Genomic DNA, 26,352 nt, shown 5'->3' on the forward strand with positions numbered 1-26,352 from the left:
CTCTAACAACACCACTGCCCACCACCACAAATAGTGCTGCAGCATTGTTTGTTTAGGTCATTTATGGAACACTAAGAAACCAATGTGTGAGGAAAAAATGTCAAAATCCAGGTATTTTACAATTTTTCCTCTCTACATTTCTAAAGAATACTAAATTTTGACAATTCCTCAGGTAAACCAGGCTATGAAGCCTAGAAAGAGGTAGCTGCACAGAGAGATGCTTGTGGTGCTCACTACTGGGAAGAGATCTGCATTCCAAACTCTTTTGATAAAGCCTGATGTTCAAAAACTGCTGCCTAAGGTTGCCATGAAGCAGAATTACTTCCTTTGGGCTTTTAGAGAGCTTTCTACTAGTTCCACAGTAATGAATCTTGGGGGGGAGGGGGAAGTGAATCCCCTGTAAAGACCTTCTGCCTTCCTAAAGTAACCAGGTTTTCACTGTTGAGGTATAAGGCTCTTAAGAAATACTGAGGCATCATACTAGTCCCATAAGATTATCTTTATTTGTGTCCATTTTTATTTAGCACGTTACAACTTCAGCATAGACATGGAGTAGGTCTGTGTACTAACATTTGCACTTAAATGTTGTGAAGACACAAAGAAAAGCACTGATCTGCAGGGCCAGCCCAGTGGATTGCAGGAGTAACTTGCAGGAAAGGATAACTTGCTGCAGAAATTCAGTCATTTCTACTTGCATCAAGGCAAAAAACCAAGATCAAGTTCTGTTAACAACAGATTGTGTTTCTAATTCAAGTAGAAATCTGACAAAAGAGCACTAAATATCCATGCCAGTAATATCAAGTTGTAAAGACAAGAAGTTTATTTAAAACCATTCAAGTGCTGAGAGAGATGCAAGGGACTGTTTTAGCACTTACCTAACACTTATATAGAACTTTTTATCCCCATAAAAACAGTGGAAGAACTGCTGAGTAGTATAAGAAATGAAAAGTAAGTCCCATCTCTACTACAGACCTCATTAGGCTTGTAAAGTCCAAAATTTATCATAGCTTTTAGATAAGTAAATTATGTAGTGCTTCGCACCAAAATCAAATAGACTATTAAGTATCTTAATTTCTTTTTATCTCTTTACTTCTTATTTCAAGAGGTGAAACTAAATTCCAATGGCCACTTGATAGCTGATCATGTTTAAAACACAGGAGTAGGATTTAGTGAGGCTTACAGAAAAGTTCAGTGGGTTTACAACAGAGGAAGATAAGACAAGAAATTAAACCAGTTAAATGGTGAGTCACTTCAGACTTTTTACATGTTTACATCTACAACTTTGTTGTAAACTTTATCCTCTTCAGCATATCCCCTCCTAACAAAAAGTTGTCTTGGAATGATTAGCTGTGATATCTTACATTTTTTCCTTCAAATGACAAACAGCATGATGTCCTACAGAACATGAGGTACAGCAGGTCTCATGGTTCCCTATCCAAGTTGGAAGCCCTAAGGTCTGTTTTCCAGCTTAGAGCTTAAAATGCTTTCTCTTAGGACACTTTTACATCCCTCCTTATATAATATATCTCTCAAAGTTAAAACTGACCTGCTGCGTTGCACTGTGTCCTTCACTGTTTTGCAGTTCTGGCTACACCAACTTGTTGCAGAAAGCCAAAAGTCCTCAGAAGTTTATTTTAAGATTGAATCTTTTGAATTCAAGGTCATGGACTGTAAATCACTTTTTCTCGCATTAAAAGCTTAAGCTTCCCTTCTGCATATTCTGTGAGTTAAGAACTGCCATATCAGTACTGTAGGCTTTAAAGAAACACCAGAATGGAGATGAGAACAGGGAGATTTCAGTAACTCAGGCTGAATTTGTTGAAAAAAACCTGCACTGTGAAAGAGTAAATGCAGATGCAAATCTAAAATATATACATATATATATATATGTATTCTTTTATACTGATTGTAAAAAATCCGCTTATTCTCTTAACAACTTTGGTTGCACTCTTACTGACTGGCCAGGAATATGTCAAGTAGCAACAAGAGCATCTGCATTCAGGAAGTTTTAGTGCTCATGAAGAGTTGTTCTTAGTACAGTCAGAAGAGACTGAAGATTTTCGTAAGCAGAAAAAGCTCAGGGGATTGTAGTCCATCCCATTAATAATGTACTTCTGAAGACTGACACCTAAGGCAGTTGACATTTTAATGAGAATTCAGGAAAAATTATTTTTAATGGTATCACTCCTTGGCAAAAAGTGGTTTGTGGTTTTTTGAGTGTGATCTGAAAAGGAGCTCTATTAACAATTTTAGAGGACAACTTTATTTAGCAAGAATAGGCAAGGAGTTGTACTTTAGTCATCTTGTGCTAATCTTTGCAACTTAATGCATCCATTTCTAGCAAATTACTTTACACTAATATAAGCTTGATCACTTCAATGAAGTTATTCTTTCCTATATTTAGTATTTATCCATTGAAGAATACACACAACTTTGCCAAATACTGTGTTACAACAAAACATGCAGTGGTGAATAATCTCTATAATCAGGTGCTTAGAACATGTAATTTCATAATTTACAGCTTTACTGGTGGGAAATACATCCATTATGCCACTTCTAACAATAATTCCCTGTATATTTGAGAAGATCCATTCAGATTAGTATTTTCCTTATAAAACAGCTCTGTGCTACCAGATGTACCACAGTCAAAGTGTTAAGAGTCATTTCATAGACAAAGAGACAACTAAAGTGCAGAGCCTGAGGAATATATACTTTTTATTTACGTTACTGCAGAAAGAGATTACTGAAAGACTTCCTCTGCATGAAGATGAAGAAAATATTTTCATTAAGCTTCAGATGCTGCCCACTGCATTGCTTTTAAATAAAAATGCATACTCTCTATCAGACACAGCAAAGTAGTAAGTAAACTTACAACACATTCCTTTAATATATCAAAATGTTTCCAAGGCAATATTATTAAACTTATACCACAGTTCCCAGTAACATCAAGCTTCACAAAGGAGGCGGTAGGGAAACTTTATCCAGTTTAAGTGCTCTTCTTTTCTTCACCAAGTAAGTTCACTGTTGCTTTCTTGGCTACAGGAAAATAAAAGGAATTTTAATCACAGGCCTACAGACAAAGTGGGCTACCCACTGTTCTCAAACTGCATTAATAAAATAATTTTCCTTTTAGGTCACAAAATATGGGCACTGAAGGAGACACAACACAAAATAAAATCACAGCTTTTGTATACACATGCACACAGATATATTGATGAAAATGACCAGAAAAAGATTTTTAAAAATAAAACATAAGCAAGGAACAGCACAATAAACATCATAGACTGCCTTAAAACTATGGTACTTACAAAACAGAGCTGCTTGTAGTGTTAAAGAAATACAGCAAGAAATATACTATAATGATAAAACAGGGTTGGAATAAAGTCAGTGTGTCTGTGTACATGCATATGCGTGCACATGATTTCTTGAAGAAAAAAAAACTATATGTGAAAATTTTTATATAGGAAAAAAAAGGAAAAAGAAAGAATAAGTGATGCAATGAGGACAGGAAAATCCCATGTGCAATGTGGAAGAACATTAATTAAGACACATGCCTAACAATGACGACTCAGGAAGAGTCATGCAGTAAAATTTCCAAGCATGGTTGGGAAAGGCAGATCATTTAAACAGACAGGAAAACTGCTTAAGTTCAAAAGATGAAATGAGACTGCATGCATTGTTTAGTGGAAAGGAGACTTAAGGTGCTTTGAAATAGTATATAAATAGAATTCCTTTCCAATGAAATTGAAATAAACCTTTGTTTTATCTACTTAATACATTTCCTTTCCTTCTTATTATTGCTTCTATTATTATTATTATTATTATTATTAACATTATTAAATGATTATCAGGCATTTTAGAGTACAAGGGTTCACTACAGAATGCAAGGAAATAAAAGAAAAAATTTAACAGCCTACAGGCTGTGATAATAATTATTCTAACCAAATAAAACCAAAGCAATTTCTTTAAGAGTGGGCTCAGTATCTTTTGATCTCCAGAGGAAGGAAAAGTACAAAAACATATAGATGGGAAAGCTTCATTTCTGCTTTTTTGCTGTTTATTGGAGTTAATTCCTTTACTATACAGTTGGCAGCCCTTCTATACTACCAGGCATTTGAGGCAGTATTTTAGAAGATGTGAGAATACACTGAAACAATAACTACATTTATGAAAGGTATTTTGTGAGCATGTTTGGAGCTGCCTCCAGGGAGAATATTTATAGTGGTATGTATAGCGGGAAGACACACAGACTATACCACTTTTTCCACTCATTCTAGCACAACTGCAATTCTAGCCAGCAAGATCCACTGCAATTCTCATTTCCTGGCACCTTCACCCAAGTTTACTTTCTCCATTATAACTTACGTAGTCTTCTTACAATTTTTTTTCCCTCTAAACAATAAATATTAACTGTAAATAATAGAGTTCCCCAGGGAAATTCCCCCTAGTTGATGTGACTAGTGAATGGTCTGCTCACCCTCTTTAGTGATGGTGTCTGCAGTCTCTGCAGCCTTGTCTTTCAGGTCTTTAACAACACTGTCCAGTCGAGCTTCGTGCTTCAGGAAGAAAGGCCGGATAATCCGATGGTAGAGGAATTCTGCTCCATTGGAAGGACTTGGAGCCATGCACCACAGGAGGAAGCCACACTGCAAGAGCAAGAACAACTGCCTAAGTGGCAGAAACGAGTAGGAGACAAGGTGTCTCCATGACTGCCACAGAATCGAGCACATTCAGAACAGTGCACCATCCCCTTCTTTCTGCATAGTCACGGTTCAGTAAGTGTGCACACCAGTATAGTTACAGACAGGGAATCTTTACACTGGAATAATTTTGTGGATAGTGATAGAATAAAGGAGGAGGGCTGTAGCAGTAAAGCTAATCTGGTATCAGGTGTATGCACTTTTTTTTTTCTTTTTTAAAATAGAACTGTAAAACCTGAACATTTCTAAAACATGTGGCACAAACCCGCCAGAAGGTCTGGGTCCCTAAATCACTTAAATTTGACAAAACATATCCCTGTCCCCTCTGCCTCCCTGCTTTGAAAATGCAGTGGGGGAAAGAATAGGACTGTGTGTATCCCAGGAGCAGAGATATATCCAAGCTACACACACAGTGCACGGACAAGGTTTAGTGCTTTTGGATTGCACAGTTTAGGTATAGCTTTTATAAACACCATCTGCTCTCTAGAAGAAAACAAACAAAACACCACAGTATGTGGGGTAAAGTTTCTGCATCTTACAAAGGGGATTGGAAAGACAGTTACTACATGTACTACAAATACCTGTCTTTACTACTGAAGCACTTCTATTTGGCTTCAGTTTCACTGCCATACACCACACAAAGACAGGTATGCAAAGCAAGAGCAAACATGTAAGGGACAGGAAGTGCCATAGCTAAATTTGCTTGAGCTATGAAAATATATATAAAATTATTTTACAGGATAAAACTGCAACAAATTAAGTACATTTTCTCAGCATTTGTACAGTTCTTTCAATGCATAAATAGTACAACATTATTCCATGTCAAAAACCTCTCCAGAAAATAAAGGTATAACAACTTTTCACAGACTATCGTATCCTAAACCACAAAACAAAACCACCCTCTGCCTCTGTCAAAATTGCTTTGTTTTCATATCAGGCAGGATTCTGTGTTTGAGGATTTTCACACACTTCTGAGTGGAAACAAAACACACAGTCTTCTTCAAGCAAGACTTCCAAATATTCTGGAATATCTCCCCTCTGTTCTTTCACAATAAGGGATATTGAGATTGAATGTTCTGTAGGTTCTGCTCTTTCCAACTGTAAAATTTTGGCTGTGTCTTCTCTGCAGTGCCGAACCAATTTACCGTCCTTTTGGGTGAGCTTTAAGCTTTCTTCTTTAAACTATTGGATCACGGTGTCAGAATTTAATGACTTAAAGGAGTGTTTGCCCAGAAGATAAAGAAAGGTTTTTCAAAGTAAAGTGTCCCACCAGGCGCATTTCAATGAATTACAAGAAATAATTCAACATGCACCAGTAAGTAAAAACTAATGAAGTATCACTAAGTATGGTCAGAGAAAATAAAGGCAAAAAGTGATAGCATATCAATTTTCAAAAGCTTCTATTATTTGGAACTTAATATAACAGGAAAAATATATAGTACTGTCTTATGTTATCTTTCATTAAAAGCTGAGAAATATACTGATTTTATTTCCTGTATAAAGAATATCTGGTCAATTGCCAATAGTTATTCTACTTCTCCCAATACACAAAAATGTTAGTTCTCCATTGTTATAGAAGAAACCCTCAGATGTGAGTCCAACTTCCTCTGAAACTAAGAGAAATTGAAATTTCCCTTTTCTAGTCTAAAAATAAAATTAGTAACTTGATTTTACAGCTCTGTCCTAGTCTAGTCAAGAAAAAATCAATTACAGACTTGTTCTCAAATATCTATTACTTTTTAAATGTACCTCTGATTTGAAACAGATGCATGTACACATTTTCAAGAGGACACACAACAAAGTTGCAAATCTCAGTCTTTTCAAACCTTGAGAATGTCAGACTGCTAACTTAAATTTATTTTCCCCTTGTGTCTCATGGAACTGAACTAATACAGGCTATTAAAAATAAGGAGGCTTGTAAGAAGGCCCAGAAAGCTCTGAGTGGTACACCTGTTAACTGGAAAAAAACCCCACAAAATATGTTCTTGGGTTTTGATAGTCTTCTGTCTGTAGAATCTTGGAGCTGGACATGGCCATGCTTGCTGTGTTTCTCAGCAGCAGCTCTAGTGTCAAACCCAGCTGTATTCCATTTTGTGCTGCCAGGGTAAAAACAGCTGCCAGGAGTAGATCCAAGTGGGTTAGACTGAGCTCAAGTGATTGCCCAAGGAAGTCACTTTATTGCCTGAATTCCATTCCCTCCTCTGGCTGGTTTGGAGAATTGCAAAGAACGTATTTTGTGGGGTTTTTTTCCAGTTAACAATTGTATTGCTCTGAGCTGAGTGCCTCGTAGCAAAGGTTTGCACAATGCACCCAGCATGACGTGTCTGCTACTAATTTTGTTCAGAAATAGCATTCTAGTATTTTGAGACAAAACTGTTGGTGGATCAAGGAGTCTCTCTCCTTCCCACCACCAAGAATATTCCTAGGATGATAAACTGCTGCTTTTACTGGCTACTGTGCTTTAATACCCGAATGCCACAGAAATGTTTAAACTATTAACAGAAGTATTTAAAAACAAATCACATACACATGAAATCATTAGTTGCATGCATGTCCTCTGCTTCAGAGAAAAATAAAATCTCCAAATAATTTTTAAGTGGAGAACAAAAAGTATATACAAATATCATAATGTATTTAAAGGAGTTCTTCAACATGCCTTTCTCCCACCTATAAAATCCGGTGTGCTGAAAACTTGAAGGTGTAAGGAAGGTGTTTAGAAATACTGAGCAACTAAAACTCAGTCTGGAGTGGAAGCTGCAAGCTGTATCAAATAAATGTGAATATTCAAATTTAGCACATTTTGAAAATGAAAGCAAGCTCGAAATTTTCATGAATGATGTATCTGAGCTTCTACTTCATGAAAGAGACATGGAGACATCATAAGCTGTACTACAAGAGTTCATGGATGGACTTAAATGTGGAAAACCCCTGCTTCCTCCTTTTCCCCATGTGGAGTAACTTCCATCCTTCCACCCAGTCAGCAATGCTTTCTGATTCTCAGCCAACACCTGGCTGCTTTTGTATAACAAAAGCAAACCTCTCCTACTAACCACTACTGAGGGCGAATACTTGACTTTTATTGTGCCTTCTGCAGCTATGGTAATTACACAGAAAGCTTGTCTAATTACATAATTGCTTCCTTGTGTTTGCTTTTGCAGAACTGAGAAAAAGTACCTTTCTCTTAAATCAACAGTACATGTAAATGTGGCACTTCTTGTACAGTTTTATCAGAGCCATCTGTGGTCTTTATTTGCTGGGTCAACCTGAATTTCAATTGCACACTCTTCAGAAAGAGAGCTGAGTTGGCAGGAAGAAATCATTGCCACACCTTTTACTGCCAAGAAGTTAGAAAAGAAGCTCTGAAAATGCACTCTATGAGTTCAGATTTGTGAGTATACACCACTGAAGACAATAGGTTAAAGTCATAATCCTGCTAAACTCTAAAGGGGAGTTGGGGATGTGAAATAAGCGGGTAAGCGGTTAAGAACAGATTCTTCCAGTGCCATAAGCAATCCTTCTGGATTCTATTCAGATCAGAAGAACCTGTAGTTTGATCACTACTGGGCTTGGTCTTAAAATATTAAACCAGTAAAATTTTCATGTGTTACCCACACTAAACTTCAACATTAGCAGATTCTTCTTAAAAACTTTTCCGTTTTAAGCTTAATCATTTTGCAAACATATTTTCATTTTTTATTAAAGGAAAAAATAAAGGGGGAGGAAAGAGAATTAACTTCATGAGACAGACCAGAATACTATTTGAAGCAGTAGTACAAATATGTGTTTCTTCTTAGGGAGCTAAGGAAATGAGTTACAAATGATTGTCACAGTTGAGGTCTGTTAAAGATTCAAACAATGCAGAGGTGTAACCAAGCTGACCAAGTCAATTTTTGCCTACAAAATATGACATTTCCTGGAAAAAGCTTTAGGCATCATCAGGTATTACTATTAAAATTTTAAATGACCCCACTACAGTATCTACTAAATGACCCCACTACAGTATTCTTGAAAATCCTTTTCAAGAATTCAATGGGACTAAACCAGGCTAACAAAACAAAAGAGAAGGAAGAGAACAGCCCACTGAACCAGGAAATAGGTAACAGTTCTTTAACCTAAACAGTGGACTATCCAGCAAGCTAGAATATCTTCTAAGCAACAGCATACATAGCAATCAGCTATCTCCTAGAATAATTTAACATGCTAAAGTTGATTGACACTTTAGTTCACAAACAAAGCACATTAACCAAATCATTGTCGGTAGTCAAACCACACTAACAAATGCACATTAGCAACGAGCTCCTCTGGTACCTACCAATTCCTTTCAGGAAATTGGGCTTAATTAAAAATTCAGTCTGTAGGACTCAAACTATTCTTGTGGTGCAGTTTCCTTCTTTTCTCCCACAGTACAGATGTTAATACCTCCTTTTGCTGCCTTTGTGATTTTACTCTCCACTTTTACTAATGCACTTAAAGCAAAGGTAGAGCCACTCTGTGGGGTTTACCATGTGCTTTCATTTTGTCCAAATTCACCTGAACACCAAGAACTGTCTTTGAGTTTTTTCTTTATGGGACAGTTACACTCTCTTTTTTTTCTAAAACACAGCAGACCTTCCCCTGCCACCCATCCCAATTTCCTCTTCTTGCCTCACAAAACCATTAGCTGTAAACAGATCACTTTCATATTACTAAATTACACATAACCAGCATCTAAAAATAAGGTGTGACCCTGGAATGATTCCAAATGAATCTGCTGTCATCTATCCATCCTTGGAGACGTTAAATCAAAGGTCTCATTTTTCAGGAGAGGGGTCACATGAACTAACATACCTTCATCATGTAGTAGAAAGGGAACCAGGACAGAAAGATATCAGAGAAGAATTCAGCTATACTGAAAACACCATACACAACCCAGTAAGTCAGCCACTGTGTGTCATCATCTTTGTTGGGACTTTCAATGGCCTTGATTCTGCAAGGAAAAAAAAAACAAACAAGTGAGCAGAACAGTAGCATCTCTAATGGTGAACTTTTTATGATTTGTTGTTATGTGTGAATCCTCATAATTTAATTACTCCAAGAAAACTAATTAGTATCTATCATACAGACAATGTGCCCAGATCTTCAAGCAGACAAGCTTCTCCCTATGTCATACTTCAAAAAGAAAAGATACTCAAGCTGTGTGAGTATGATCACAACACCTGCCTGGCCTTGCCTGTAACTAACAGGACCACCCTCCTTCTTAAGACAGTCGTAAAGGAGTGATTAATAGAATTGTTGCCTTGAATGAAAAATCCTACAATAGCTTAAATTATCAAAATGGGGTAACCTTGCCTACAGAAGAGGTCTGCACAGTGCTTCGGTGCTGCACAACTTGGGGTCCTCAGCATCTACAGTGATACAAGACTGTCATCACTATTCTCTGTTTTTTTACAGAGTTAGCTCTAATAAACAGCATTTTAAATTTACTTATATGTACATACACTAGATTCCTCTTTGAAAAGGTAAACTTATCCATAAGATTTGCTCTAAGGACTACTTATCTCCATCACCAATTGTTTTGATCCAAAAACTAATACCTACAGGACTTGCAAACTCTGATGTGGGCTACGGTATCAAGAAGCGCAACCGCCAGTAAAGTACTGGGCTTCCTGCACAATGATTTAATGGGCTTTTGTTCTCCAGCTGCTAGGAGAATGCAGTTCAAGTTTATACACTTCTGAAAACTGGGAGCTGAAAGATGCACTTATGCTTCTTCAGTAAAAGTAGTTAAGTGGAGACTCTGGACTCATTAAGCTCCAGATTAGCACTGTAAGAAGTTTTAAAAGGAAGTGCTAGCAAATCTAAGCCTGATAATGTGAAGCTTAAGAGTATTAAAAAGCATTTGTCCTCTCCAGTCATGCCATAGGATTAAAATCTGTAGACTCATTTTAATGAATTTAGTTTCAATTCTTCTATCACTTATTCCTTTAATTTCAGATATTTTGTTGCTGAAGCAGCACCTATGGGATATATCAGAGGTGCAAAGTTTTCTGCTAGTTCCCTGGAAAAGGTTGAGAGTCAGGGAGGTTTACAAAACAGAGATCAGAGAGTTGGCTGTAAGTCCATTTCCTGGTTTGTGAATTAAGAAACCTTGTAGATTCCGTCACTGCCTGGTTCTGTACATAACGGGGGAGGGAGGGGGAGCTGGGGGAAATCATTCATGTGACATGCCTTACGTTATGGCAAAAGCACTGGCAGAATCACCACTTGCAGAGGGAACTGGTACAGCTACTGGATTGAGTTACTTTGAAATGCAAGAAGAGGATTTGATACTTAACTTATACATTATTTCTGCTCGGGTTTTTGGGTGGTCATCAGTGCCCTGCAGTGGGAAAAGCAGCAGCCCCTGCCATACCCCATCCTGCACAATAAGGTGATCTTACTGAGGTACAGCACCAGCACAACTGGAAGAACAGGTTTTCCTATTAAGAAACACTCAGTGTTAGGCAACAGGAGTCCAAAGCACTCTGCTCACAGTGCCAACTTCAGCTGCTTCTGCTCCCACTATAAACCACATCTTTTCTATGCCCACCCATCTCTGAAGTATTGTAATAACACTAGGTGAGAGGGCTGTACAAAAAAAACCCACCCTGAAACACCATAAGAATTAAGGAAGAGGGCTATTGATCTGTTTCCAAGGTGTGAAACTGTACTTCTGGAGGGAAAGAAAAAGTACAAGGACTAATAGGGATGTTAATGAGTGGTGGATAAACGGAGCAGAGAAAGGAACTAATTGCAAAGTTTCTCAGTATCAATGAAAACGTGCTGTAGAGATTCATCATGTGAGTTTCTTTAGTTCTGCTGACAACTTCTCCAATAGAGGCATACAGGATAAGGCTTATTTTCCCACAATAAGCATGCTAGTTTGGTGCTTGGGAGAAAATGTTTTGCAGTTAAACTGCCAACAGTCTTGCTCTTTTCTAGTCACCATCTAAAGCCATACACGGATTTAAGGGAGCACTGTTTAATGCTCAGTAGTCACAAAAATCAGTTTTCATAAAAAGAAAACGCTCAGAATCTCCAATTTTGTGGCAAAAGGCAGATAGCATATCACTGTGTTAATGGCCAACGCTCTTTATCTTCTCTCCTGTAGAAACAAATGGCCTTTTAGAGTTCCTAAATGCATGCCAAGGGCGTGCTCCCTGTGAATGTTGGCCATCTGCTGCTGTAGTTTCCTTAAGGGGATACATGAACAACATGCTTTTATTGTGAGAGAGTCACAAGCAGCAGTACTACAAGTAGGCAAAACCCCATGTGATTTAGCCAGCTGATGCACCTCTAAATCCACATGTGGTTGTTTTCTTGCGCACTGTAGGGAACTGCACATTTCCCCTCCTTGTAAAATGATCTTATCCAGGTAGGCACTAGGTCAGATGCAGACCCCTACCACACCCGCCGGGTAACAGTCACATCAGCTCAAGCTGCACCTGGTAGCTATGGCTCCAGTCCCAATCAGAGAGAGAGGGAGGAAGGAAAAGTAGATACAGCAGAATGTCAGTGAATAAAAGTTTTAGCTGAAGTCAAGGAACGGCAAGTATTTTATAAATATTCTGCTTCTGAATGGAAAATATATCCCTCAGATGAGACTGTCAGTGGAAATCCAGTGTAATATGTCCCTGTTAACTTTTGCCCTTTTATTTATCTCCATCATTTGCTGCTTACACACTATTTCAAAAGTAAGTCACAGAAAATAGTACTTGTCCAAGAGCAAGCACAGATACCTTATGCTGATATATTATGTAGAATATCTGACTATATGATGTAGAATATCTGAACAGATAGCGTGTTTTATCCATTTATAACTACACTCTTTTGAACATGAGAATCACACCATAATTAAACTTAGTTTTTTAAGTTATTCTACAGGTATTATCCTGGTGTAATGTCCTGTACAATTAACCTCAGGAGAGACACCATATACATTACTTCAAGCCAAGAACATTTTATTCTTCTCCATTTTAAGTCACGAATCAATCAGCCTGATACTCAAAATGCAATCTCCATCAATGAGTGAAAAGATACAAACAAGAGGCATTGACACTACGTTCAGCTTTAGGATCACCTTTTTTTAAGTTATTTCTACATTGCAAAAGCAATTAAGTCAATCTCATTAGCACATAACATTAAGACTTCCTAACAAATGAAGGGCCATCCAAAGCCTATATAGCTTCACATTTAAAAAGAAAGTGATACTGTCATTTTTTAAAAGTTTTGTCTAATGCTGATTTGACTAAATTCCATGTTGCTTATGTGCAGTAATTACATATCACTGAGGATTTTTTTATAGTGCTTACACACTAACTATAGAGGACTTAAAGCCCCAAACAACTGTTTACAGTAGTTCTGCACACTGGAGGTAAGAGCAGTCACTAGGAACACCTTCCAGAATACCAGGTGGTAAATACCACAGCTCAGTTATTTTAAATATAAATGCCTGTCCAACAGCGAAAAGGGCCTGCCATGGGCCAGCACTGCAACTTGTGCAGACAGACGGAGAGACAAGAAAAGCTTTTCAGCCAGATCTGTTCCCTGATAACCCCTCTAGCTGGTGGTGCCAACGGTGAAGAAGGAGCACGGACTGTCATATCCTAAAGAAGCCCAGGACTTCTAGCCACTATGTAGCTACAGTATCAGAGCATGGGCACAGTTCTGACCTTGTGCATCCTAGAATCAGTCAAACTCAGGGCTAGATCAAGTGTGGTTACTTTATCCTGTTACATGATAGTAACACAAACTAGTCTAATTTTAGTAAGTTGCCAAGTTCTTTCACTTAAAGCATCTGACTCATTTAAACAAACAAAAAAACCAACTCTTTTCCAAGAAGACAGTGTTACTCCTGAACTAGCTCTGGAATAACAAATCATTGCTTACAGTTAATTCATACACATAGTACTCACAGGTTAAGTCATGAATTTGGGTGGGGGGTTTTATTGAGCTGAGCCAAGACATGGGAGGCAGAATTAAAGAAATGCCAAACTGTAGCGCTGTAGTCTCATTTGAAGTAATCACTCTTATCCCTGCAATTTACAAGGTGTAACTTTTGTATAAAGTCAGTCAACAAGCTTGAGATAAAAGATCAGCATCCCTTAAACCCAGTGCTCATGTTATAGTTAGGAAAGACTGGACCATTTTCCTTCAATTTTCTAATCAGAGCTATACTGAATAAGTAGTCAGGCATATTTATCACCCTTTTAGCCAAGCATAACCCTTTTTTTTTTTTTTTTTTTTTTTTTTTTTTTGCATTTAACTTAAAAAACCCTGAAACTACCTATACTTCTAGAGCTTATACTTACTGGTCTGCCCCACCTCTTTAGAGCAGGTTATAAAATAATTTACTTCTAGCTATCTACCCAGACACCCCCACAGAGTCAACAATCCACTGCACCACGGCCTGGTGCCTCCCTGTCATCCTCATTCCAGACTCCTCTTGGCAGGCTGCCTCCGTGACATCTCACATCATTTCAGTGACACCAGTACCTGCGTATTTGGATTCACTTTATCATTTTGGCTTCTACATTTTCATCCGTCAGCTAAAAGCCTTCTGTCTTCCATCCTTCCTCCTCCTCCTCACTGTCTGCCATAGCAGACCCATGCACTTACAGATATTGAAAAGATCTTCCTGCCAAAGGCACTTAACACAGCTGCTGCAGTTTAAGTCTACCAGTTCCCTTCTCTCAGAATTTTGTGTACCTAGCAGATGGCAGCAAGCAAATTAATGGAGAGCAAGGGGAGGCTTCACTGTCCATGCAGGGACAAACATAATTAGAGTACACCAACAAACTATATGACAGTAATAGAAGTTTCTCTCTGTATTTCTTAAAAGGAAATAGACTAAGGCAGCAGAAGGACCACACATGATTTTGCCCACCAGTGAAGTCAGTCCCACAGTCTACATGTTAACTCAGTGCAAAACTAGGTTCCTGGGAGAAAAAAAAGAAGCATCAATACTTTTATTTCCCTGTTTTCTGTTCATTCTTGGCCCCCTTTCTCCTGGAACAAGAATCTGCAGAGCCAACCATCGAGCAAGCTCCCCAGCTCTGACTCAAGCCAAAACCAGCTTCCCCAAAACACATTCCCCCACACATGCTGGCTCTATTGCTGGGATTCAGATGTGTCAGTGCCTCAATTCAGAGTGGATCCATCAGTATAACAAATATCTTTAGATTTTTTGCCTAGATTTAGATATGAAAGAAAAATTCAAATCTTCCTACAGCTATCATAATACTAGACTCTCTGCACTTAACCACTTGCTATCTCTAGAAAAGAATGCAAATAATTTGTCCAAACAACAGGTAAGATGGCTATTATTTCAAACAAAGCACTCTAAAACCTAAAAGACAAAAAGCGAGCATTCTTTGAGGAACTGATTTGGCAGAGTATTTGACAAAAAAGTCAAATTATACTTTTTAGTGTCTGAAGCCCCATGAAAAGATTATCAGTCATGAAAGAAAACAGCACATGTGCAGGGGGATTTGGAAATTTTCTGATTATATTTACATTGGGCATTGTGAATCTGGTTAGATATACCAGTTCTCTCAAATCACATTCATAAAGCAGCAGCAGAGCTTTACTTCTGAACTTTAGCACATCATGAATCATTTTTCATGGAGGAAAAAAGTAACCACTTGCCGCAAAACTTGTCAAGAGAAAGCAAATTTGCTGCCCTGGCTCTCAACAAACACAGGACTGATTATGTTTTCTAAATAACTGCAACCAAAAAAAAGCGATGTTCCTGTTTTAAAGGTATGAAAGAAGCAGAGGAACTAGGAGACAGACTCAAGACACCACAACAATATTCAAATTAAGACTTGGCTTGAGTGTTTACACTTCTATACAACCAATGTAGATTGTTTCCTGCTTATAAAATGCCACGAACAACATTTACATAGTAAAAACAGCTAAAGTGAAGTAACAGCATAAAATTAGCCAATGCAGAGAGAGGCATGATTGTACTACGCTGCTTTTGTCCCTTGAAGACACTAGTAATAAGTTCAGACATTTCACTGCCCACAGCTATTTTCAACTTTGCAATTTTTAAACCAACCGTGACAGCATTTACAAAATTTCCAAACCTTTGCACACATTTCTTAGTCATCAAAGGCTCCCTTCCTGCTCGCACTCTAATTTTTCTGAGGCAGTTAACCACCACTAGCTACGGGTGGAGCTACATTTAAACATGCTAGCTCTGGAAAGTTTAGAGAAGCAGTGAAAACTCTGGCAGTGGTGTTTACCTACTTGCCAACATTCACTTTTTCCATCTACTAGCCAGATCATTGCCTTGTGCAGAAGTATTGCTCGCTAGAAGTATTAAAAGTTGCTTCTATCATTCCTGGTAAACTTTTCAATGCTGGTCTACTTTTCTACTTTTGGGGGACCAAAACTTTTCAATTTCCACAAGAGCCTGCAAAACAAATATTAGAATTCAACTTAAAGGAATTATTGTGTTTCATCATACAGAACTTGCAGAAAATTTTCAGGAATGAGATGAGACACTGTCTGACTTACTGGAAAACAGCCAGAAAACTACGGATTAATTTTGTCTACGTTAAGAGACTCAGGTGGGCCCTTGCTGTGACATGCCACAGACTCTCATTGTATTGCTAAAGAAGAAACTCCTCTATGGATAAAAACACTTAAATCATGTACAAAGCAAAGCTGAAGGTGAACAAGGGGGAATGAGGAGGGAAACAGCTGTACCTGCCAGAAGCTGTATCGGGCATTAAGCAGGGAGTTGCCCCCTCCCCTTGCACTGGCTTTGTGCCACAGTGATGTGAAAGTGGGCAGCAGTGCAGCTGCAGCTGTGCCCCTTCACACCATCTGCTGTCTAACCCAGCAGCCACAGCCTCCAGCTTTTCTCCACTGAATTCCTCATCTGCTGCATGGCACACACTGACAATGAATACAGAGAGTGACATAAACCAAAGAAAATAAACTGCAATTACACAAGGCCTGACAGGCAGGGACCTGCACGCCCACAAAACTGTCCTGGTTTCCTGTATGAACAGACGGAAATCTGAGCTGAGTTATCCTTCTCAGGGTTTGTTTTGTTTCCAGTATATTTTCTTTCAGGCAGGTGTAGAGTAAAACTACCATGACCAAGGTAACCCAGAACTGAATTCCCAGTAAAACAGATTTGGAATATGCTAGTGGGTCAACCACCTGGAAGCCTGTGTGCCATTTTAAACAACAGTGAGGACAGGAGGTGATGTTTCTTGCAGAACACAGACATCTGTCCCACTCCTTTACAAGTATCTTTTCTGCTGAAGAGAAGCTGGACCCAGTACTTTGGCCCTGCCCATGGCAGGTGGGCTGGAACTAGATGATGGTTAAGGTTTCTTCCAACCAAAACCATTCTACGATTCATCATTTCCCAGATAAACAATTCAGTCACTGACAATGGAGAAATGATACACTGACCTACTCCACAAGAGACGAAAGTAAGTCATCTGGGGGAAAGTAATCTGTTTTTTCTCTTTCAGTGCCTTTCTGAGACATTTCAGGCTTGGGTCCATTGTTGAAACACTTGTGTAAACATCAAACTAACACCTTGCACAATACATCCCATTTACAGCTCCTGACCTCTTCCAGAAGCCACAGCTTTTACAGCAAGAGCATTTGAGGGGGTGTGTGCAGCTGATGAAAACAGCTGAAAACTATTTTCTGTCCAATGCTAGGAAGCAAAATCACCACTGTTAGTTCATATAGTAGGCTCTTCAGCTGCCTTTTCAAGGGGGAGAGGCAAAATAGGAGAGAGGAATAAGCAAACCACTGTGGCTAGCACTCTTTATGCTTTGGGTCTCTATACTTTATAAGCACAGGGGACAGCACCCTGACTGCAGTACATGATCCAGAGCAGCAAAAACAAAAGTAGGCAGAGCAAAATGTGGGAAAACGCCCCGTACCAGCTCTGGATTTGGGAGGGAAGGTTAAGCCCACCTGCGCTGTCAGCAGACTGCTCCATGGGCTGGAACCTGTCTGCAGGCTGCCACTGAAGGACACTGGCATGCAGCACATCACATGCATTTTAAATTAGATTTTCACTCAAGATTATAAGTTTCTCATAAAATTTCTCATATAATTTTGTCATAAATATTTCAGCACTAAAAAGGCAGCTGAAGGAAAAGCATTACCGGAGCATGAGCTGGAAAAAACAGAGCTGGCATTGTATCCATGTGCGTGTTATTCAGCATATTTTTTTGTTTAAGTAAAATTTGTAGCCAAAGACAATTATCCCATTATTCAAAAAAAAAAAAAAGTTAAAACCCAAACATCCCACAGTACTAACACGTGGGAGGTAACTTTTCACATTAAGACACATTTAAAACCGCATTCCAACGTGAAAAAGAGTAGACACTCTACAAAAGGATTTTTAAAAAATTTTCAGACTTGAAAGAAAAAAATTGGAAGAGAAACCCTATTAATTCATATTTAATTTGCTACTGTCTTGCTTCTGCAGTTCTAGGAGCTTGTTTTACCAATTTACTTACCATCACTCCATATTGGAAGATTTAAGATACAATCCCAAAACAGTTTCAAAAGAAATTTAAAAATTTAAATAGGATTTTCCAAAGTAATTACATAATTTGAAAAGTGACCTGAGTCAGATACAAAATATTACATAAACGTAATTCCTACACAACTTTGTTGTGAAGGTTTTGAAGCTTTGTTGGCTGATATTTTCACATTCAGATTTTATTGAAAGAAATACTTTCTGACCAATATTTAATTACTTTTTAGAAAACAAAACTTCAGTTGCTCCAGAGTTCTTCGTTTGTGATCTCCTAAATCAGCAAACACTAGAAACTGTTGGTTGGTTTTAAGCATCACAACCATAAGATGTTTCAAGAGTCTAAAAGTAAGTCAATCTCATATCACTGAAAAAATAATAGTGAAGGAACCAGGATTTGACATGCTCAGGATCCAATGGCAGAGAACATATTTTTAAAAGCTGCTGACTGTATTTAAATAGTTACATAAAAGGCAAGTACTGTATTTCAACAATACAGAAGTACAGCTGGGAAGGACTTCCATTTTATGAGTGTATTAGGTTACACACAGAAGGTTTTATTTAGCACATTTCTGCGGGAGTTTGGAACATACTCCGCTGTGGTCTTCACAGGAAAGATACTTTGGTCTAAGAACAATATAATGCATGTGAAAGGTTAACACGTTTTGTTTTGAAGAATATCTAAGGAGGCCTTCCTTCAAAAAATGAAGCATTTTAAGGTGTTTTACACTCAAGAGGAGTTACAGTCTTTTCCTTTCCCCCACCTCCCCATCAGCTAGGTGGGTTTGGAGTAAATAACACGCCTTAATGCACCTCTAACCCCAGCCCGCTACATTACCCGGTACTTTGTATCTACAGATGCTGGCACTGCACCAGTGCCTTCCAGGACACCCGGGAGTGTCCTCAACTCTAAAACATCAGTGCGAGTTTTAGCGAACAGCGTTGCTACAGCGATTCTCCCTACTGTTACCAGCAGCCAGGTAAGACCCAGCTTACCGAAGATCTATCTCACTCTGAAGATGAAAATGCTGTGAACCCCAACGCAAAATATAACGCGCTACGAGATCTGTTTATCAAGCGTGGAAACTACCCAGCGTCTCCCATGGGTAATTTACGACGCAGCCCTCGCCAGATGGAAGAAGTGGAAGAAGTCTCGTCCTTTACTCAGCACCTTGCACCTGGACATCCCAAGGAAAAGGGGGGAGCGGGAAAAACAATCCTCCGGAGTACGGCCCCGGGGATGCCACCCTGGCAGACTCGGCACCAGCCGCGAGGTATGCGATTTTTGATTTTGCAACACGCGGCAAAGAAGGGCAAGAGTCGCGACACTCACGACACGTAGGCGGGGTAGCCGAAGCCGATGATGTTGCAGAGCAGGGATGCGCCGTATCCCACTACCAGGTACACGGCCACGGCGCCGAGGATGCCTGAGGAGAGAGCAGAGAGCCGTCAGCTCCCGGCGGGGTGGAGCGGGGCGCGGGCAAGGCGCGGGGCTCACCGGTGGCGATGTAGGTGCGGCTGACGCCGGTCTTGGCCTCGATGCGCTCGAGCACGGCGGTCATACAGTTCTTCTCGTGCAGGAAGCGGTCGAACCTCTGCCGCATCGCCGCGGCCATGGCTGTGGAGGTGGTGGTGGCGGCGCTGCTCGCCCGCCCTCCGCCGCAGCCCCGCTGCTCCCTGCGGCCCAGCGCAGGCGCCGCCCCGGCCCCGGCCCCCGCCGCCCGTCCCTGTGGCGCCGCGCCCGGGGGCGGTGGCGAGCGCCGGGGAACCATCTTCCGCCGGCTGCGAGCCCTTTCCGAGCGCAAAATGGAGTCTGGGGGCGCTGCCCCGCCCGGGCAAAGCGGGATCCTGTGTCATTTGGGGGAGCCCCGGGCGCCGACCGTGCTGATGCGCCGGGGGGGGGGGGGGGGAGGAATAAGGGGAACCGTGGGGCCTGGAACATACGTCCCTGCAAGGAATGTCCGCCTTGTTCGAGTGATCAGGTAGCGAGTGCCCTGTATGAAAGACGGCAAGGAGGAGGGCACGCACGCGGCCAGCTCCAACCCCCGAAAATTGCTCAATACGTTAAAAAAAAAAAAAAAAAAAAAAAAAAAAAAAAACCACAAAAAAAAAAGACACACCCCTCCCCCAAAGTCCCAGTACATCACACCATTGATTTCAGATGCGATTATCAAAACTCAGAAACGGATTTTATGCACCGACGTGATGCCACCACCTTCGCACGGCTACCCCGGAAGGGAGGGGGTGGGTGTGTGTGTGTGTGGGTGGGGGGGTGTGTGTGTGTGTGACAGAGAGAGAGAGAGACTGATCTAAGGGCAGCAGCTCCCCGCTGTAACTGTACCCTGGAATTTATGGTGTGTGCGCAATGTTCTTGCCAACTAAATATAATTTACTGGCTGCGATGTAGTCCTGGGAACTTCCTCTGCTGGGCTGAGTCTTCCCAGCAACTCCTCTGCGTCTGACTCAGCATTACAACTAGTGCTGAGGTTCTCCATGCCTTCTTCAAATCTGTATTAGCTCCTAAGTATGCCAAAAAGTACTAATCAGTCTTCTAAAGATACTTTTTTTGTGTGTGTCTTATCTTCACCTAAGGAAAAAATAAATGTAAGCAGAGCATTGTGCTATGGATCTGTCAGTGTCTTGGGGGGAAGGCATCTTGCAAAGAATTTAAATTTAACTGCTGAAATACCTTTTATTCTTTCCAGCAACTGTCTTATTAAAGGCAGAGGTGAGGAGAAGAGGGAGAATAATATCTAATCCATAATCCCATTATAAGGTTTGTCATGTAATTTTAACTTTTTTTTTTTTTTTTTTTTTGGTGATAAAAGTTTTCATCTTGTTTAATAGAATCATAAAATACAGTTAAAAGAGATCTCTGGAGGTTACATACTCTAGTCTTCTGCTCAAAGTATGGCTAATGCCAAAGCTAGACCCTGGTGTTCAGGGTTTGGACTGCTGGGGTCTGAAAATATTCACAGATGGAAAGTGGGCAGCCTCCTCAGACAGGCCATCACTGTGCTCAACTGCAAGCAAAGAGATTTTTTTTCCTCATGTATGGAATTGAAATTTCCCTTGATGTCACATGTGACTGTTTCATCTTGTCTTTTGCCCTGATTTTCTGTACTTCTGGGGGTCTAGTTCATGTTAACCTCCAAACAGACAGCTGAAGGTAGCAATCAATGTCCCCACTTAGCTTTCACCTCTGAGAACAAGCACAACAATCCCAGATCCCTGACCCTCCTCCTATGCCACGTGTTCCAGGCCTCTTCTTTTCCTTTCTTTGTTTGCTGTATCTGCACGATATGTCTTGGGTTTTACAGAGAACAGGGGGACTGTTGGGACAGGTGTTACATAACATGAAGGGATCATCATGGCTAAGCTTCGCGAACGAAGATTTGGGAAGGTCTCTACCTACACTTGTTACAAGCGCGCTGGTGGCTAAGAAGGCCACTACGAGATAGACAAGTCTGATTGCAAAAGGCACAGCAGAAAGACTCTGTAGGTGGTATATTCAGCAAGACATGATTCTTTCTGCGTTGTCTTTTCTCCTCACGAGTGATCCTGCGTGCATTCTCAAAAGCATCAGCAGCGTTACAGACGGTGTGTTTCCAGACCTCCCGATTGGAGGCCAGAGTAGACCAGTTATGGTGATCAATATGGCCAAGGCTAAGATGTTGTTTCAGGGGGTCCTTGTGTCTTCTCTTTGGGGCTCCTCTCTTGCGGCAGCCGGTGGCAAGTTCACCATAGAGCATGATCTCAGGAAGGCAGTAGTCCTTCATCCTGGACACATGTCCTGCCCAATGCAGCTGTGTTCTCATCAACATGGCCTCAATACCTTGTTCTGAGGTACTGCTGCTTGTTCTAGAACAGATGTATTAGTCACATAATCTGACCAGAGGATGTTTAGGATTGTACGGAGACAGAGTTGATGGAAGTGTTCTAGGAGCCGCAGGTGGTGGCGGTAGATGACCCATGATTCGGATCCATATAAGAGAGTAGACAGCACAATGGCTCTGTAAACACTGATCTTGCTACTTTTCTTCAGGTGTTTATTTCGCCAAACTCTTTTATGGAGTCTTCCGAAAGCACTATATGCCTTTGCTTTTGCTGTTGTCTGTCTCTCTGTCACATGAAGGGATATGGTGCTTTTAAATTAATGAAGACTACTAACAGTGCCAGACATCCTTAAGAAATGGTTCTTAACAACAAGTGTGAGAAATTAATTCTTGGGTGCAAACAGGGCAAAATTCTATACCTGAGTTTAAAATACAGTAATATGATAAGTATTAGCAACTTCACTGAGATTTCCTTTTGGTCGCATAAAAAGACGGTGCTGTGTAGCAATTCTCCGTTCATATAAGAATATTACAATATTCTCATGTGCCTTGGGGTTAAAAGTAAAATAAGGTAAACATCACCAAAAGTTGCAGAAAGCAGTGTGACTCTTATTTTGCTTATGGGTATGCTGGGATTTGGAAAAATTACAGGACCTGCTAAACTGCAAATGAGCAATTCTCAAACTGAAGATTTATGGACCTGAATCATGTTTTGCAGGAGTGCAAGAAGCCCCATGGAAACTTACTCTGATCTTTTGGGTTTTGTTTTCTCTTCTGTGCTTTCACTCTTTACACCTAATAAAGTCCCTCTAAAAATTCTAGGTCTTTTCCATTATACCTGTAAGACTGAAGGACTGAGGAGGAGACCAAGTAAGACACAAAACTATTATAGAAAAGGGAATTTAATAAAAATGTTAAAACCAACTAAATTCCTGCTGATACTTAATAATAACTTGCTATTTTCTTTTTTGTTCTTTTATTCAAAACCAGACTCTTGTGGCATTAATAACTCCCCCAGCTGATCTGTGCTAGATAAATGTTTTCAGTGTACTAGGATGTGCTGCATAAATTCTTTTTAGCAGTAAAGTGCATAACTGTTTTGTTTATGATGCTTATGTTACAGAGCAAGAGCGAAATAGGTTGTTAGAAGAAACAAACTGGAAAGTCAAATAGAAACAAAGGTAGGGTACTGTACTTAAAAAATAACAACACTCTTCCAGGACAATATGGAGAACATGCAATATTGGGTAGTCCTCTTTCTTGTTCCCAGGAAAACCTGAAAATAAGAACAAGGAAGGAACACTGTAACTTGAAAGAGCTAGCCTACAGAGGAAAGCTAAAGGAGGATTGTGTGACCTGCTCAAGGAACTTCTGCAGGAGAGGAGGAAAAGCAGAAAAGTGCAACAGGACTGTCCAGTGGAGGACCAGGAGGATGAGTGCCTTTCCACCTTGCAAGTTTTGAGACAACTGGTGTCCTAGACCTCGGAACCAAAGCACATGCAGTACTAGCCCATTTGTCCAGGCTATTCAGCCTTTAGCTGTAGGTTATCATGAAATACCAGAGCTGGCATCTAAAGCCACAGGCTACGGGAGGAATTGCACCCTTAGACCACATGCAGAATTGACAGGCTGCCTGACAACCCACTGAGGGTTGTGCTCTGAAACAAACTAATAGAAAACATTATATTAGTGGGTTATTTCCTTTTCATTGTCCTCCATTCTTCATTTTCCCTTTTGGTACCCTAATTTTTTCTCTACCTTTATTTTCCAATTAACGCAGATTAGTATCTTTGTTTCTCCACTTTGATGTTTTAAGCTATTTAGTCTGATTTTAGGATCAGACTGGATAGAGACTTCTTTATCTGTCTTCAACACTGTATGTCTTTCCACCCTGAGCTGTGGTCCACTGCTATCATCCACCCAGAGTTAAAGGTTAGCTTCTGGCTTTAGCACAGGTGTATACTTCATAGACTCATAGAATGGTTTAGATTGGAAGGGACTAAAGATCAATCAGTTTCAACCCCCCTGTCATGGGCAGGGACACCTTCCACCAGACCAGGTTTCTCAAAGACCTATCCAGCCTGACCTTGGACACTTCCAGGGATGGGGCATCCACAGCTTCTCTGGTCAACCTGTTCCAGTGCCTCACCACCCTCACAGCAAAGAATTTTTTCCTAATGTGTAATCTAAACCTACTCTCCGTTTGAAACCATTCCCCCTTTTCCTGTCATTACATTCCTTTGCAAAAAGTCTTTCTCCATTTTTCCTGTAGCCCCCCCTTTAGGTAGCGGAAGGTGCTATAAGGCCTCCTTGGAGCCTTCTCTTCTCCATGCTGAACTGCCCCAGCTCGCTCAGTCTGTCTCCATAGGAAAGATGTTTGAACCTCTGATCGTCCTCATGGTCCTCTGGACTCACTCCAGCAGGTCCCCATCCTTCCTATGCTTGGGGCCCCAGAGCTGGACTTCCTCCAACCATCTGCTTGGTGATCACACCCTGTTACTTGGATCAGCTGGTTAAGCCTGTTTGAGTTTAGTGTTGCCTTAAGTAAACTTTGTCTTGACTTTTAGCATGTGCTGTGCTTTACTGCATACTTGTCACGTATGTACAACAGTGTGTACATCACTGCTGTTAAATTAATGATCACCTGCGAAGTCTTAAGGAAGAAATTATCTGAGTAAAGTAATGCATTATTAGGAAAAGCCTAATACAGATTTTATTGTACAGTCCCATCATTGCTCTCTACACATAAACTAACCACGTGATCACTGACTTACCTTTTTTCTATGTGTTTCCTATCTCCTCTTCAGGGTTCAGAGAACCTCTCCAGGGTTTAGGTACCATCATCATGGCCAGTCTTCACGAACGAAGATTTGGGAAAGGTCATTACCCTTCGAGCCTGCGCAGTGGATTTTTTAGGTGAGACACAGTGTGCGCTGAACTGAGCCCACCCTTTAATCCTAAAGTTCATCTGCCGGGGCCGAGCGAGCTCGGACGGTGGCAGCGAGGTCCTCAGGACGTAGGTTTGTTTAGAGTGACCTTCTCTTAGATGGATGGCCTTACAGGGCTGACGAGCTCCATCTGCCCAGAGGAGTTCCCTGACCGGGAATCAAACCCAGGCCGCAGCAGTGAGAGCACTGCATCCTAACCACTAGACCACCAGGGGGCCCCTGTTTAGGTACCATACTTCATCCAAATCTTCTACTGAATACATCTTGTTAGTTATTGTAACGTCTTGTGCATCACCACATGTCTGGCCCTTTCTATGGTGCTTCTCATTTAATAAAAACCCTGCAGATTATTTTCAGGTCTTTGTGGTTCTCTCTCCTTAACAGTCAGGGAACTAAGATACACATGGATTTAAGCCTACATTTACATTAACTTTGTGTGGGCGATTTGCTATGGCCTAAACCTTGCTTCAAAATATTTTAACTATTTATGTTTCTCAGCATGAGTTATATAGTAATGGTTATATAGTATATCCAACATCTCTTGGGATACAGGTCTGTGTCAGCTCTTCCACTCATCTCTTTTCCCATGTAACACACAGAACAAAGCAGGTGAGTAGTGCTTGCATTGTCTCCTGGTATGCAAATTTGACCCAAAATACCAACTTGCAGCAACTGAGGGCACTGAGTTCCTATTGCTTATGGAAGTTAGTGCTTTTCTGTCCACTTCCCTGCTTAGTTATCGTTTGTTGGAGATTTTAGTGTAGAATCTGTTTATTGAAGGGCTGAGTGGAATCAAAGCCTTTTTCTGATGACTTAGGCAAGGTGAAGTCTGCAGTCTCTTGATTACAGATTCTCCAGGCTCTGCCTTTATTCCAATTAACATAAGCTGCAAACAAATGTTTACTGAGTTCTGGATTTTGTTAGTTCTTGGCATCTGAGAGTGTTGTCCTGTTCAATGCAATCCTCCACTTTGGTCAGCTTCTCCAAGCAAAACTTTCTCCACCCTCGACTGTTGCTTTTCCTGTCCAATGTCACTCCTCTTCTGAGGTTCCTTTCTGAATGTGCATGAGTGACCCTTTCTTATTTGCTGCCACCTTCTCTCTTTGTCCAGTGCAAACAGACAACACAAATTATTTTCCAAATATCTTATTGTTGCCTTCTGACTGCCAAGGTTGGCTAATAAGCAGTGATTAAAAACCAGTTTGACCACATTACGGGGTGATTCTGCACATTGCTTGGAGCTGTGAGAGGATGTGGGTACTGGGTAGGCTTCTCGATGCTCTACCTGGCCTTCTTACCATCCTAATTGCCCTGGGAGCTTGACA

At 40.5% G+C, this 26,352-nt stretch overlaps 1 protein-coding gene and 1 long non-coding RNA gene across 3 annotated transcripts; one reads left to right on the forward strand and one right to left on the reverse strand.

Annotated features, from left to right (window-relative positions):
- Positions 1 to 478: 478 nt before the first annotated feature.
- On the reverse strand, positions 479 to 19,974 carry REEP5 (receptor accessory protein 5). Its single transcript, XM_027712577.2, has 5 exons — positions 19,742 to 19,974; positions 19,577 to 19,670; positions 9,528 to 9,666; positions 4,478 to 4,646; positions 479 to 3,036 (listed from the first exon to the last, which is right to left on the reverse strand). Exons 1-5 carry the CDS (start codon positions 19,857 to 19,859, stop codon positions 2,987 to 2,989), a joined length of 570 nt encoding a protein of 189 aa, XP_027568378.1. The 5' UTR covers positions 19,860 to 19,974; the 3' UTR covers positions 479 to 2,986.
- On the forward strand, positions 19,128 to 24,166 carry LOC113983457. 2 transcript variants are annotated; one of them, XR_005563370.1, is made up of 4 exons: positions 19,128 to 19,517; positions 20,949 to 21,019; positions 23,203 to 23,260; positions 23,350 to 24,166. It is a non-coding gene; the product is annotated as an uncharacterized LOC113983457 (long non-coding RNA). The 2 variants fall into 2 exon arrangements; XR_003539099.2 differs by lacking the exon at positions 20,949 to 21,019.
- The last annotated feature ends 2,186 nt before the right edge of the window (positions 24,167 to 26,352 follow it).

Source organism: Pipra filicauda, unplaced genomic scaffold (genome assembly GCF_003945595.2).
Source record: "Pipra filicauda isolate LSUMZ 115617 unplaced genomic scaffold, ASM394559v2 scaffold108_size2327098_pilon, whole genome shotgun sequence".
NCBI classification, from domain to species: Eukaryota; Metazoa; Chordata; class Aves; order Passeriformes; family Pipridae; genus Pipra; species Pipra filicauda.